This window comes from Mytilus galloprovincialis, chromosome 4, assembly GCF_965363235.1.
Source record: "Mytilus galloprovincialis chromosome 4, xbMytGall1.hap1.1, whole genome shotgun sequence".
Classification (NCBI taxonomy): Eukaryota; Metazoa; Mollusca; class Bivalvia; order Mytilida; family Mytilidae; genus Mytilus; species Mytilus galloprovincialis.
The window spans coordinates 8,686,434-8,700,419 of NC_134841.1; the positions used below are offsets into that span (position 1 = coordinate 8,686,434).

General features: G+C 32.0%; 1 protein-coding gene across 1 annotated transcript in view; it reads left to right on the forward strand.

Moving 5' to 3' along the window:
* Positions 1–13,986, forward strand: part of LOC143070956 (uncharacterized) — a 42,955-nt gene that overhangs the window by 6,013 nt on the left and 22,956 nt on the right. Inside the window, exons 2-6 of the mRNA XM_076245057.1 lie at positions 5,354–5,425; positions 8,459–8,596; positions 12,450–12,572; positions 12,823–12,894; positions 13,588–13,724. Coding sequence (XP_076101172.1) covers positions 5,354–5,425; positions 8,459–8,596; positions 12,450–12,572; positions 12,823–12,894; positions 13,588–13,724 — 542 coding nt within the window. The remainder of the gene's footprint in view (positions 1–5,353; positions 5,426–8,458; positions 8,597–12,449; positions 12,573–12,822; positions 12,895–13,587; positions 13,725–13,986) is intronic.

Genomic DNA, 13,986 nt, shown 5'->3' on the forward strand with positions numbered 1-13,986 from the left:
ATTTCCTTATACCGGTGATAAAATTTAGTAAATGTTTTGACCAGTTTGTGATATCGAAAACCCTGGTGTAATAATTTTTCAGTAATACATAAATTTCTCTCGCTAAAATCTAATACATTGTTACATACACGAGCGAATCGTACAAGTTGAGATATATAAACACCATAAGATGGTGACAAGGGAACGTCACCATCTAAAAATGGATAATTAACAATAGGAAATGAAAAATCATCTCTTTTATCATAAATTTTTGTATTAAGCTTCCCGTTTATGATATAGATATCAAGATCGAGGAAAGGGCAGTGGTCATTGTTATCATTAGCTTTATTTAAAGTAAGTTCTACAGGATAAATTTCTTTAGTATACATACTGAAGTCGTCATTATTTAGAGCCAATATATCATCCAAATATCTAAAAGTATTGTTAAATTTTTGTATCAAATGTTGTTTTGATGGGTCTTTGCTAATTTTAGTCATAAATTGTAACTCATAACAATACAAAAACAGGTCCGCAATAAGTGGTGCACAGTTAGTCCCCATTGGAATTCCAATAACTTGACGATATACGGAATCTCCAAAGCGAACAAAAATGTTATCAAGTAAAAATTCAAGTGCATAAATAGTATCAAAGCATGTCCAATTGACATAGTTCTTTTGTTTATTGCTACTAAAAAATGATCTAAAAGAGTTTGAACATATGTACTCGCATTCCGACTTTTTAAATGCCCAGTTAATTAGGGATGTGAATTTTTTCTTAATAAGAATATGAGGCAAAGTGGTATATAGGGTAGAAAAATCAAAACTTTGAACAGATTCAAAATCACCAATATATGCATGCAATTTATCAAGTACTTCCAACGAGTTTTTGACACTCCAAAAGTAATTAATTCCACTATTTTCAAAGGCCTTATTTGAACAATTTATTATCAGGTTTTTTATTGTACCAAGTGTACTAGTAAGTAAAACTGACAATTTAGTAGTTGAACAATGGCTGGAAGATGAAATAAATCTATATTTGTAAGGTTTTTTGTGCAGCTTCGGAAGCCAGTACATAGTTGGGACTTTCATTGTGTTTGGTTCTGCTTGTAAAGAAGTAGCTAAAAGTTTATGTTTGTTACAGATGTCGTTTTCTGAAAATGAAGTCAGTTGGAATGTTGGTGAATTCGTGATTTCCTTTTGCAGAACCTCTATATAAAATTTACGTCAAACAATAATGATATTATTAGCAGCTTTATCAGCCGGGACAAAAACAAATTCCTTGGCTAGTTCTGTTAGTTTATTTTTGATACGCGAAATAGGGGTTTTATAGTTTTTGTTGAGGGTAAAATGTTCTTTAAAATGTTGTATTCGAATATCAACTATCTTCATTACTGAATTAAAAAAAGAGTCCAAAGATTTTTTGTCAGCTTTTTCCCGTTTTACCCATTTCAAACAGTAGGCGCGGAGTGAGTCGTTGATGATATTACGACACTCATTCCAGTTAACAGTTGACGGGGGACGATATTTAGGTCCTTTACTGAGGAATGATTTTAACTCTCGGTCGCGAACGATGTTAAGGTCTCCTGTTATAACATGGGAAATTGGTCCATAGGTGTATTCTGAATTACTGCAATTACACGACATAGGTGTATTTTCAGTGACATTTACATCTTTACACAATTGGCTATAATTAAACACATATTTTCGGGTAGATTTCTTGTAAATATAACAAATGAGAGGGAGTTCAGTATTATCAAAATATCCAGGAATTTTGTCTTTAACGGAATGGTCGTTAAAAATACCGGCAATATTTACAAAATCAAAACCTTTATTGACATACTTTATTTTAATAAAATGTTTTTTATGATCTTCAGGGCGATCAATTTTTGGAAACAGTTTAGAATAACAATATGCCATTATAATTTGGACAATTTCATACTTAGGACTGTAATATGAAATTGTGTTGCAATCCTCTAAAATTTTATTTAATTTATTTATAGGTAAAGAACAAAGCTTGGTTAACAGATAATGTCTGCCGTTGTTTTTTGAAATGGAAATTAGGTCCGAAATATTTGTATGGTTGGTCCGAAATTTTCTTTGATTGCGATTTTTTCTGCGTCCATGAGAACGATTTTTACGAACAGTTTTAGAAACTATATCCAAAATGTTAACAGAATCGGTTCTTGATATATTGCCAATTCCCATGATATTATCATTAAGACCGAGAGGGTAGACTGTCTGTAATTTTTTAATCCAATTTAATTCATTTATTTTTCGTGATCGTACAAACTTGGAATGAGATTCACCAGGCTGCTTATTTACTACTTCTAAAGGTTGAACTGTTAAATATTTAATAGGATGACTGTGCTTCTTAAGATGTTGATAAATGATACTTTTGAATTTATTGGGTCTTATAAAACGATACAGGTGTTCTTGCGTGCGTTTAGATAAATATCGCCCAGTTTCACCTACGTACTGAATACCGCATCCCGGTTTGTTTCATGTGAGTAAATAAATAATACTGTTTGTTTTTCAAGTAATATCAGTTTCAAAATTTAGAGAAAATGTGCGACCATTAAATGTGGACCTTACTGTATTGTTGGTGGAAAGACGGGGACACGTAAGTCATTTTTTGGCATGACACTTATCGATAGAAGGGTAACCACGATTTTTATTGTTAAAAACGTTAGCTATGGTCGTATTTTTAGATAAGCGATTCTGAAGATTGAGACGTGTAGATACCCTTTGAACGAGTTTAGTATTTAATATTTTTCCATTTCTAAGCTTCATATTTGTTTTTTGGTATGTAGATTTATTACAAAGGAGCAAAGACTGGCGTCCAGAATATGAACCATCACACAGTAGATTAAATTGTGTAAAAATGATAAAACTGTTCGGCTCAAGACGTCAAATGCTTATTGTCATAAGTTACCCGACAAATTTAACAAAAGATAGGGTATATCAAGGTAGCGACTGACGTCTGACTAAATAGATGAATGGGGCTGAATATTAAAATACTACTTTTTGATAGATATTCCTAAAGTAATGAACATAGAGAAGTTCTCGCTCGAACACACACTCCATAATCTAGTATAATATAAGAGCATAAACCTTAAGCACGGGGAGGCACTCTACTGTCTCCACACGGCACTAAAGACAAACTCTGTAAAAAATAAAATTGAGAAAGGAAATGGTGAATATGTCAAAGCGACAACCACCCGACCATAGAGCAAACAACAGCCGAAGGCAACCAATGGGTCTTCAATGTAGCGAGAATTCCCGCACCCGTAGGTGTCCTTCAGCTGGCCCCTAAAATATGCATAATAGTACAGTGATAATGGACGTCATACTAAACTCCGAATTATGCACAAGAAACTAAAATTTTAAAATCATACAAGACTAACAAAGGCCAGTGGCTCCTGACTTGGGACAGGCGCAAAATTGCGGCGGGGTTAAACATGTTTATGAGATCTCAACCCTCCCCCTATACCTCTAGCCAATGTAGAAAAGTAAAACAATAACAATACGCACATTAAAATTCAGTTCAAGAGAAGTCCGAGTCTGATGTCAAAAGATGTAACAAAAGATTTAAGCACTTTTCAACTGATTGATGAAGTTATTCTTGTGCTGCACTGTTACAGCATTGTCCTATATAGGGTAAGGGTATGCGAGACTTTCGAAACAGTTCAACCCCGTTACATTTTAAGAATCAATCCCAAATCAGAAGCCTTAAAATCAGTTGTTGCCTTTTTTCTGTATGTCATAATTTGCTTTGTTTATTTATATTTGTTCATAAATCAGGCCGCTATTTCTCTCAATTGAATAAGTTTTTAATTTCGGAGCCTTTAATAACGGATGATGCGGTATGGGTTTTACTTATTGCTATAAGCAAACTGATGATATACAGTTGATAATGTTTGTCATTTGGTCTCTTTTGGAGGGTTGTTTCATTGGTAATCATTATACATCGTCTTATTCTTATGTATCTATAGTTGTACAAATTTTATTAACTGTGCATGTTTGAATTGGTAGCACCAATTTCACCACATGGAACTCTAGATATAAAAACATCCTTGTAAGTTGATTCTTTTTTCTTTAAAAAAAAATAATAATGCAAATGTCGATGGAATGTTGCTATATAGAAATGAGAATTTCTCACTTTGGAAGCTTGAATCATCTCTCTTGTCGTAAAAATATGTTCTTAATTGACTTTTATTGTCAAATAGTAGATATATCTGTTGTCGCGTTTAGTTAAGGCCCAATGTGATAGATGCACTCAACAAAGTCAACATACTTCCAATTGTTCAGTGTGAGGACACTATATAGAGAAATGTTTTACTAAAGGATAATACAAGCGTCTTCAGATTTTCATGAATCTGTGCGATGACTACCGTATATGAATAAAGTAACACGTCGACAGAAAGATGAACACAGTGGATTCCTGTTTGTCGAGCCTACGACTTGTATCGCAAAATCGAGACATACCGATCATGTATTCCGTCTTCGTCGTCTCATTTTGTGTTTAAATTTGTCATCATAAAAAAGTATCAGAATTTAATTTTGTAAAACTAAATAAATCAGGGTTAATTCGTCTTTCACTTAAAAATGGACTTAGTTTTTTTCCAGTTAACATTACATTCATCCTGTGGTTAAAGTTTTTAATTTTTTTTCAAAAATAACTTTCTTAAACTATCATGGATTTCTACCAACTTTGACAGAAGCCTGATCAAAAGCTACTATTTTAGGAGTGATTTTCTTTATCCATAATTTTATTACTTATAAATGGACATAGTTTATTTCTAGTTTACATAGCATACAATCTGCAGTTAAAAAGTAAAAAAAACATACATTGGATGAATTAACCATCCCGGATTTTTAACAAACATGGACAGAAGATTCTTACAATAAAAAAATAGTATCTAGAGGAAAATTTTAAATAATATCTTTCTAATTTTTGTTGAACCTGCGACTGATAACAAAAGTAGGCGAGACGCTGAATTCCACGGATCATAACAATTGTTTTGGGTTACCGGCTATTTACTAAAAAAAACCTTTACAGGTAGAAAAGATATTTAAAGTCAAATACAAAATGTCTATATGATTAGGTTACATTTGGTTCTTTTGAATAACTTAAGCTGTGTTTGGCAAAACTTTGAGGAATTTTAGGTCCTAAAAACTCTCAAATTTTTGTTTGGCCTTTTATTTTTTTATTTGAGCGTCACTGTTGAGTCTTTTGTAGACAAAACGCGCGTCTGGCACAAGAATAGAATTTCAATCCTGGTATTAATATTTAGATGTATTGAATTTACTGAACGCATTTATTCGACAATTTTGAATTATATTATTCTACATTTGAGCTCCTTCATTTATTTCAGATTCAGATGACATCGACCAACCGCAAAATCTAAAAGAGTGGATGACATTATTTAAGGAACTCAGAAAAAAGTGTAAGTTAAAAAAAATTAATGCTATTGTGCTCAAAAGATTAATTTATTTCTGAGCCGTATTTGTTTTACTCTCACGAATAAAATTCAAAAACATGATTAGTCCTGCATTACAGTCTTAATCACAATTATCCACGTAAATTCCAGAAAGTGCAAATCTTTTGCATCTTGTGTTCTAAAGTATGTCAGAATAGCATAAGTTTTGGTGCAATGTGGAGGAGTTCCTTTGATAAGTAATTTTAGGGTTTCAAAGAAGTTATGTATTCTTTGTTTTTTACCTCCTTCAGCTAAAAGAGGGATGGAAGATAACAAAGGGACAGTCAAACTCATAAATCGAGAATAAACTGACAACGCCATGGCTAAAAATGAAAAAGACAAACAGACAACAATAGCAAACACATCATAGAAAACTAAAGAATAAGAAACACGAACCCCATCAAAACTATGGGTGATCTCAGGTGCTCCGGTAGGGTTGCAATCATGTTAATATAGGCAATGCGATTTCCCTGGAACTACATGAGCGGCTAAACCGGTGCCACTTTTGACACTGTGTCCTCAATGTTGAAATTTTGGCTTTTTCAGCGAATATGGAATTTTCACTACATATTTAGGATAGAACACACTATTGCTAGTTTAACTGAGGTATTTTGGTATTTCTAGCTTGTATTTGTTATGCCGCGGTGAAAAAAAAGCAGATTAAGGTGTTACGTCTTACTTTTGATTTATCGAAAGGACAGACACACACCAAAAAAAATATTCAAGAAAGGTCGGTACGTTTCAATGACTGCAAAAAGTTAATATAATCATTTCTAAAATAAAAGTTACAAATATGCATTCATTAAGAATACATTATAAATTCAAGCCGTAAAATAAACTATGCATACTATAAACTGAATACATTTTGAGTCATCATGGTTAAGGCCCATAATTGTTTTAATCTTCATGAAGTATTCATAAAACTTTGTACTTGAGTTAATTTTGTTTAAACCTCTGAGATACACCAGATTTTGTGAAATTCTATATGTTCGTTTTTCCTCTATATGCAAACATTTCTTCAAATAGAATACTCTTGCAAAACACTTTTTCTCTAAATAATACTTATTTATCAGAATTCTAGTCTTAAAGAAATTACTTCCTATACTCTAACTTTTCGTTTACAATACATGTTTTGCCCCAAACCCTGTTACAATGTTTTGATAAAATTTAAAACCAAAACTTTTATTATTGTCAGCTCGCCCTATGTGTTCTGACATGAAGTGTCTAGTACCTGTTTGAAATAGTTTTTTTTTTTTTTTTTTTTTTTTTTATATTAAAAGCATTTCAAAAAACTATTATTGTAAAATACAGTAGTAAATAGTTATCAAAAGTATCCGGCTTATAATTTGATTCGCACGTTTCGTCTATATATGACTCTCCAGTAACATTCAGATAAAATTTTGTAGAAAACCAAACAAGTACAAAGTTAAACAGCTTTGATGACTTAAAAATTCCAAAAAAAAAATGTGCCAAATACGACTAAGGTTATCTATGCCTGAGATAAGAAATTGATATTTTGAATATATCATACTTTTTAAAACAGTAAATTTATAAAAATGAATATATAATTGACAATCGTGTCAACACCGAAGTGATGACTACTGAGACGGTGATACCCTTGGATGATTGCCACAAGAGATCAGAATGACACAGACATTAACAACTATAGGTCACTGTACGACCTTCAACAATGAGCAAAGCCCATACCGCATAGTCAGCTTTAAAAGACCCCAAAATGACAAAATAAAACAATTCAAATGAGAAAAACAAACGGACTAATTTATGTACAAAAATTGAACGAAAAACCAAATAAGTAACACATAAACAAACGACAACCCCTGAATTACAGGCTCCTGACGTAGGACAGGTACATACATACAGAATGTGATGAGGTTTAACATGTGAGCGGGATCTCAACCCTCACTCTAACCTTGGAAAGTGGTATTACAGTACAGTACAACATAAGAACAAACCATAAAAATCAGTTGAAAAAGGCTTTACTCATCAGATGAACACACATATATTCTATTTTGACCATATAAAGGTTACAAATCTGTAAATATAAACAATGCAATTTCCCATAGGACATGTAGGAGCCGAGCCCTCTTTTCATTAAAAACTGTGCCACTTTTGCTATAAATTTTTGTGAAAAAAACATATCCCAGCACGGAAAGTTGATATGTACTTCTATTTTATTCAAAGGGCTGTGCAACATATTTTCAACATTTATATGCCCTAAACATCTAAGAGTTTAAACTTATATATTTAACTTCTATAGAACCCCTGCCTCCACTTTTTGACCACCTAAGAAATAATACAAAGATCAACCTATATGAATTGATGATTGAACACCTTCAGAAATATATTTTATTATGGTTCTAGATAGGGATTATGGAAAGCAGATGAGCTAAAAGGGTAAATTTTGTTTTTGTTAATATCTTGGCATTAACTGGGCAGATGACCAAAGACAATCCAATTAGGCTCAATCAAATCCCCCTCAATAGAACTCTTTCAGTGGAATTCCGAGAAAAGATACGACTACTTTTTAGATTGAAATAGGTCTAATTCGTATCATTTGACAGAAAGGGCAAACCTATTGCCCCAGAGCAGGATGAATTCAATTTTTAGAAAAAGGAATTCGAGACATTCTTAAAGGCATTTCAAGGGTGCAGGTAAACCAATTTGAAAGAAAGAAAACTAATAATCTATCTATCATATTCAGGTGTTATCAGACTCATGTGTAGTATTATTACATTTATTTGAATTCCATAAAATGCGATTTGTTTTTTGTCACAAATATGAATTTGCAATAACATTTTCTATTGAATTAAAATGGTTAAAGAGTAATGTTAATCGCCCGATAACGTTTCGATTCTATACATAGGTGTTAAAATGTATTATGTTGTTTGTTTTCTATATAATAAAATTTTTGAAAATCCTCAATTTTAAAGAAATGACACTATAAGTACAAATACCATAAAAAAAGCCATACTTTTATAGCATTATTGAAGCTTGAGTCTGAAAAAATACAACGTGAAAGACGCGGACATGATGTTACATTGGTGTTGGATTGTTCTGGACGAATGCAAGGCAAATCATTTACTACAATGATCGAAGCAGCAACAAAATATGTTAATGGTATGTACGTTGACTCAACTAATGTCTATTTGTATTCGTTTAATTTCAAACTATTGAACTGTTTGTTAAATATTTTGGTTATTCACATGATGTTTCAAATTAGAAAAAGAAGGAAAAGAACGATGGAACAAATTTTGATTTTGGTGATCAAATTCTGTATTATTAAGAAGAACTAGACGAATGATTGTTATATAATGGTATTAGTACACCTAACTGCGGCCAAGCTTTGCGAAAGGTCGTGCGACATAATCCGTCAAACAACTTTATTAGATTAACTCTCTAAGGAACGATCGTTTTCATTGGTCAATTCAAACCTTCGACCTCACACCTGCGAAAATAGAACACACGTACTATAATGTTGAATGGACAAATTAATATTCACGTAGCTGGTCAAGGTCGTTTAAAGCTTCCATCGTCGTATTCGCATACATGATTCCAATCACAATTCTAGCTTTTATAAATGTGCATGTGAAATTCATTGGTTTTATAGTTTTCTGCAATTGGTAGTTAAGTTTAAACTTTAAAATCTTAATAGTTTTCACATCTGAATATTCAATTTAAATGTCTCCTCTAGATCAAGGGACGACATCAAAAGTTCAATGTAGGATAAAAAAAACTCCATTCACATATTTTTTTCATTGACTCCTCCCAAGTTACTTATCCTGCCTTTTATTTTACTCAATTAACTCGATGAATTAATGTTGTACTTAAAAAATGAAACCGTACTTTACTACAAACACTTTTCATATTGTTTGCCAAGTTTTAGGTATTCGACATAAGATAGTGATTTTTTTTCTGATTCCGTTTACTTGAAGAAAAAAAAATCCCGAAATTGTAAGTAAATTCATAACATGTAACCAACCATGCTTTGTAAAAGAACGGAGATGACAAATCATGGCACAGGGGATGATTAAATAGAGTTTAAAAACTCCTACGATATACTTCATAAGGTTTTGCTATTCTCGGTTGAAAAACGAACGTAAATTATATATTGTAAAAATTTGACCGTTGGTTTTCCCTTTAGAATGGTTTTACACTAGTAATTTTGGGGCCATTTATAGCTTGTTGTTCAGTGTGAGCCAAGGCTCCGTGTTGAAGACCGTACATTGACCTATGATGGTTTACTTTTATAAATTGTTATTTTGATGGAGAGTTGTCTAATTGGCACTCAAACCACATCTTCCCATATCTATATAAATAGAAACAAAGAGTTTAAAAAAAAAGTGTTTATTCAAATCATTTAAATGTATTGATAAAAAGGTGAGTTTCCTCTTGTACATGCATTTAGTCATCCTTAATTTCTTGATATTTTCTTTATCAGTTTATCATACACGTTTCGTTTTGTATTTCATTTTAAGTACGAATACATACTACATATACTTTAGCGGATAGTTCAACAATGTTATCTTATAGTATAAAATTAAATGATAAATGTTCATCCAATAAAATCGAAAACAGAACATTTATATTTAAAAAAGAAGATGTAGTATGATTGCCAATGAGACAACTCTTCACAAGAGACCAAAATGACACAGAAATTAACAACTACCTTTAAATAGACTTATTAAGAAGGGATATAGTTACGATACTGTTGTCAGGTCATTAAAAATTGCATATTTTGGAGTTAATATTGATTCACTTAGCGGGTCTTTGCATCGGAACTTAACACATGTATTATTAATAAACCAGTTGTTGGCATGACACGGGTTATGTTCTTCTCATATATGTTATGATGGTATGATACTAAACCCCTCACGGGGAGGATTGTGCCTGATATTCATATGTTGAAGACATAATTTTTCAATCAGTTTAATTGAAGTCTGGAGCTGGCATGTCAGTTAACTGCTAGTATTCTGATGTTATTTATGTATTATTTTCATTTTGTTTATTTTCTTTGGTTACATCTTCTGACATCAGACTCGGACTTCTGTTGAACTGAATTTTACTGTGCGTATTGTTATGCGTTTACTTTTCTGCATTTGCTAGAGGTATAGGGGGAGGGTTGAGATCTTACAAACATGTTTAACCCCGCCGCATTTTTGCGCCTGTCCCAAGTCAGGAGCCTCTGGCCTTTGTTAGTCTTGTATTATTATAACTTTTAGTTTCTTGTGTACAATTTGAAGTTTAGTACGGCGTTCATTATCACTGAACTGGTATATAGTTGGTTAGAGGCCAGCTGAAGAACGCCTCCGGGTGCGGGAATTTCTCGTTGCATTGAAGACCTGTTAGTGACCTTCTACTGTTGTCTGCTCTATGGTTGGGTTGTTGTCTCTTTGGCACATTCCCCATTTTCATTCTTAATTTTATTTTATAGGTCACCGTACGGCTTTCAATAATGAGCAAAGCCCATACCGCATAGTCAGCTATAAAAGGCCCCGAAATGACAATGTAAAACAATTCAAATGAGAATTGTTCCTTATAAACTGAGACACCTCTCGCGAGTTTTAATTTATTATTTAGTTCCACACATACAAAAGAAATAATCTTCGCCGATGTAACATTTCAATTTATTACAACAACATGCCTTCACTGAATTCATTCAGGTGCACAAATGATACGATTAAAGTTATTTTGTTACTATCTTTTGGGGACAATTTCCTCAGTTTATGGTACGCTTATAGCTACTGTGCGTATGTTTTATAGCTTGAAAATAATAAAAGAGGAATGTCAGTGCAACCCATTATTAATTATTGTAATGGATCAGTATTATGAGATTGCTGCATGCATAGAGAACTTAGAATATTACTTAATACAAAATATCAGTATAATATTTCGACCCAACTATTTGAAGTTAACAAAACATTTATTTAATTCTTTTGACCAAAGGTTTGTAAACTATACAAATCATTGTTTTTACGTTCGTAGTTACATAGTAAATTACATTTTTGGTCACCTGTGTCAATTCACGTGCACACTGACAACATTGCTGTTGTATTTGAATCTTTCGGCCAATGAAATAAGACGTTACAAGTTGTTTGTTTATGATACACCAGAATGTTATCAATGAACTATCAAACGCTAAACTTCACTGCATATCACTGTATCCCCTTCGCCTAAAAGAAATTTTTGGTTGGTGATGTATCAAAAGTGAACAGGAGTGAAATTTCAATTTTTTTTTCTGTGTCTTAAGAAACAATAATAATTCTACAAATTGTGGATTCAATTTACTCGTTTGTTCGAAATGTAATGACATTCTTATTATAATTCATAAGTGAATAATATGATAGAAGGTTCACTTGTTAACGAAAATCCATCCCTTAGAAACTGCTGAAATGATTACAACCTAACTTTTAAAAAGGAACGAATTACTGTATCAATTGACTGAACATTCTTGATTTGTTTTATTGATTTCATGGGCTTTTTTGTAGTGATAAGAGTAATCATTGATTATATATTCTGCTTATACATGTGTCTGACAACTGAATGGGTGCAGGATATAAATGGTATTTCTATATTCTATATTGGATGATTTCTTAATTAAGAAGTTCTACCAACAGAAAAAATGAAGTTAAATTTTGTGATTCAAATGCAAAGTAAGTTACCCCTGAGTTATTTCTGATAATCTCATTCAAGATTTAGACCAAATTGGTTCTCCTTGCATTCTTAAAGATTAAAGCTTTACAATATACTTTGATTATGCGTTATATTGAATATCAAAATTGGAATATGCCTATAAACAACTGAAGGGTAAGCAGATCCTGCTCCGCATGTAATGCCCGTAGTTTTGCTTAATTTAGTATATAATATGTTATAACGTCTCTAAATTGGATTTTTAAGTAGAACTGCTTGTATAACAGAGGCAGTTGTGAACGAGATCTACTTTGAAATAGTAATTTGTTTTGTATCTTTTTAGGAATAAAACAAGTTAAAATGGTCACATCGTTAGAGGATAACATTGGTCTGGCTGTTTTTGGAGAGACATCTGGATTAATTGTCGAATCAACATCTAATTATGACCTTGTCTTGAAGGAAATTAGTAAGGATTATATCAATAAAGCAACTGTCGTATTTCGAAAACATATGATGATGAATACTTGTGAATAAGTAAAAATGAACGATTTACTTCTTGTTATTGGAAAGAATACAGAAATACCAAAAAAATACAAATAGATTACAAATCATAGATTTAACAATTGTTTAATTCTTGATGACTTACTTGAGAACATTTGTTCTGTAAATATAACATAAAAATAAAGTCATAAATGTGCATGTTATATCTTTTGAAGGTCAACTGAGACCTGGAGGAGAAGCGCCATTATTTGGAGGATTGTTGATGGGACTTTCTGGAGTACTTGGAAGTAATCATATATTATCTACTACTAGAAATTGGAATTTTAATTTATGCTTATAAAAAAAAACATGATAGGAATGCAGAGAAACTTTATATTGCGTAAATTAACTTATCAATTAGTATAAAAATTAATTTCATCGTCTCTAATTTAGCTCAACAATGTTAGATTTGTTTTCCAAATAGGACAATCCAATACAGCTTTCGTTAGTCGAGCGATGCCTTTCCTTGTGGGTTTTCTTAAGATTCGTTACACAGAACCTGATGTATAGTGTTAACGTTTGTCTATCTTTCCTGTCTGTCATGCGGTATATATCTATATACATGTATATATAAATGTTTTAATGGTTTAGATCATTGTCTATTGATGAGAACTGTATGTTGAAAATGGATATGTATTTTCTTTTGTGTTTTATTAACGTTTGGGGTTCATGTTGTTTATTCTTTAGTTTTCTATGTTGTGTCATGTGTACTATTGTTTGTCTGTTTGTCCTTTTTATTTTTAGCCATGGCATTGTCACTTTATATTCGATTTATGAGTTTGACTGTCCATCTGGGATCTTTCGTCCCTCTCTCTTCCGTAAAACCTCGTTTTATTGATTATTATTTTATCTTTATCAAAACGATGAATTGTAACGTCTTAGACATTTGAAATGCCATATTTTTATATTTTCACATTCATTTTGTTTTTTTTCTGAAGCAGGTACTGTATCACAGATATTGGAAAATGAAGTTCCTGGATTTATCATAGTCTTTACTGATAAAATGGCTGGAAATACTTCCATAGACAAGAAGAATGAAATTGGCATTGATCCATTATATTTTATAGGAAATGCTCATGTATATATTTTTCTTTCAAAACAGAATTATCATAATAGTAATTATTCTGATAAAGCGTGTGGTTCAAGTTTTGAAAACAATTATATTTTGGTCAAAAGGTCACAGTTAGTTATTAGGTTAGGTATCCTTTTAAAGAATATAAGTCCTACAGATGACCAAAGGAAGGATGTATGCCTTACCTAATAATGACTTCACGGTTGAGCTAGCAAACAAGCTAACCAAAGATATTACATTTTCTTACACACTGAATTCAATTGGCTGT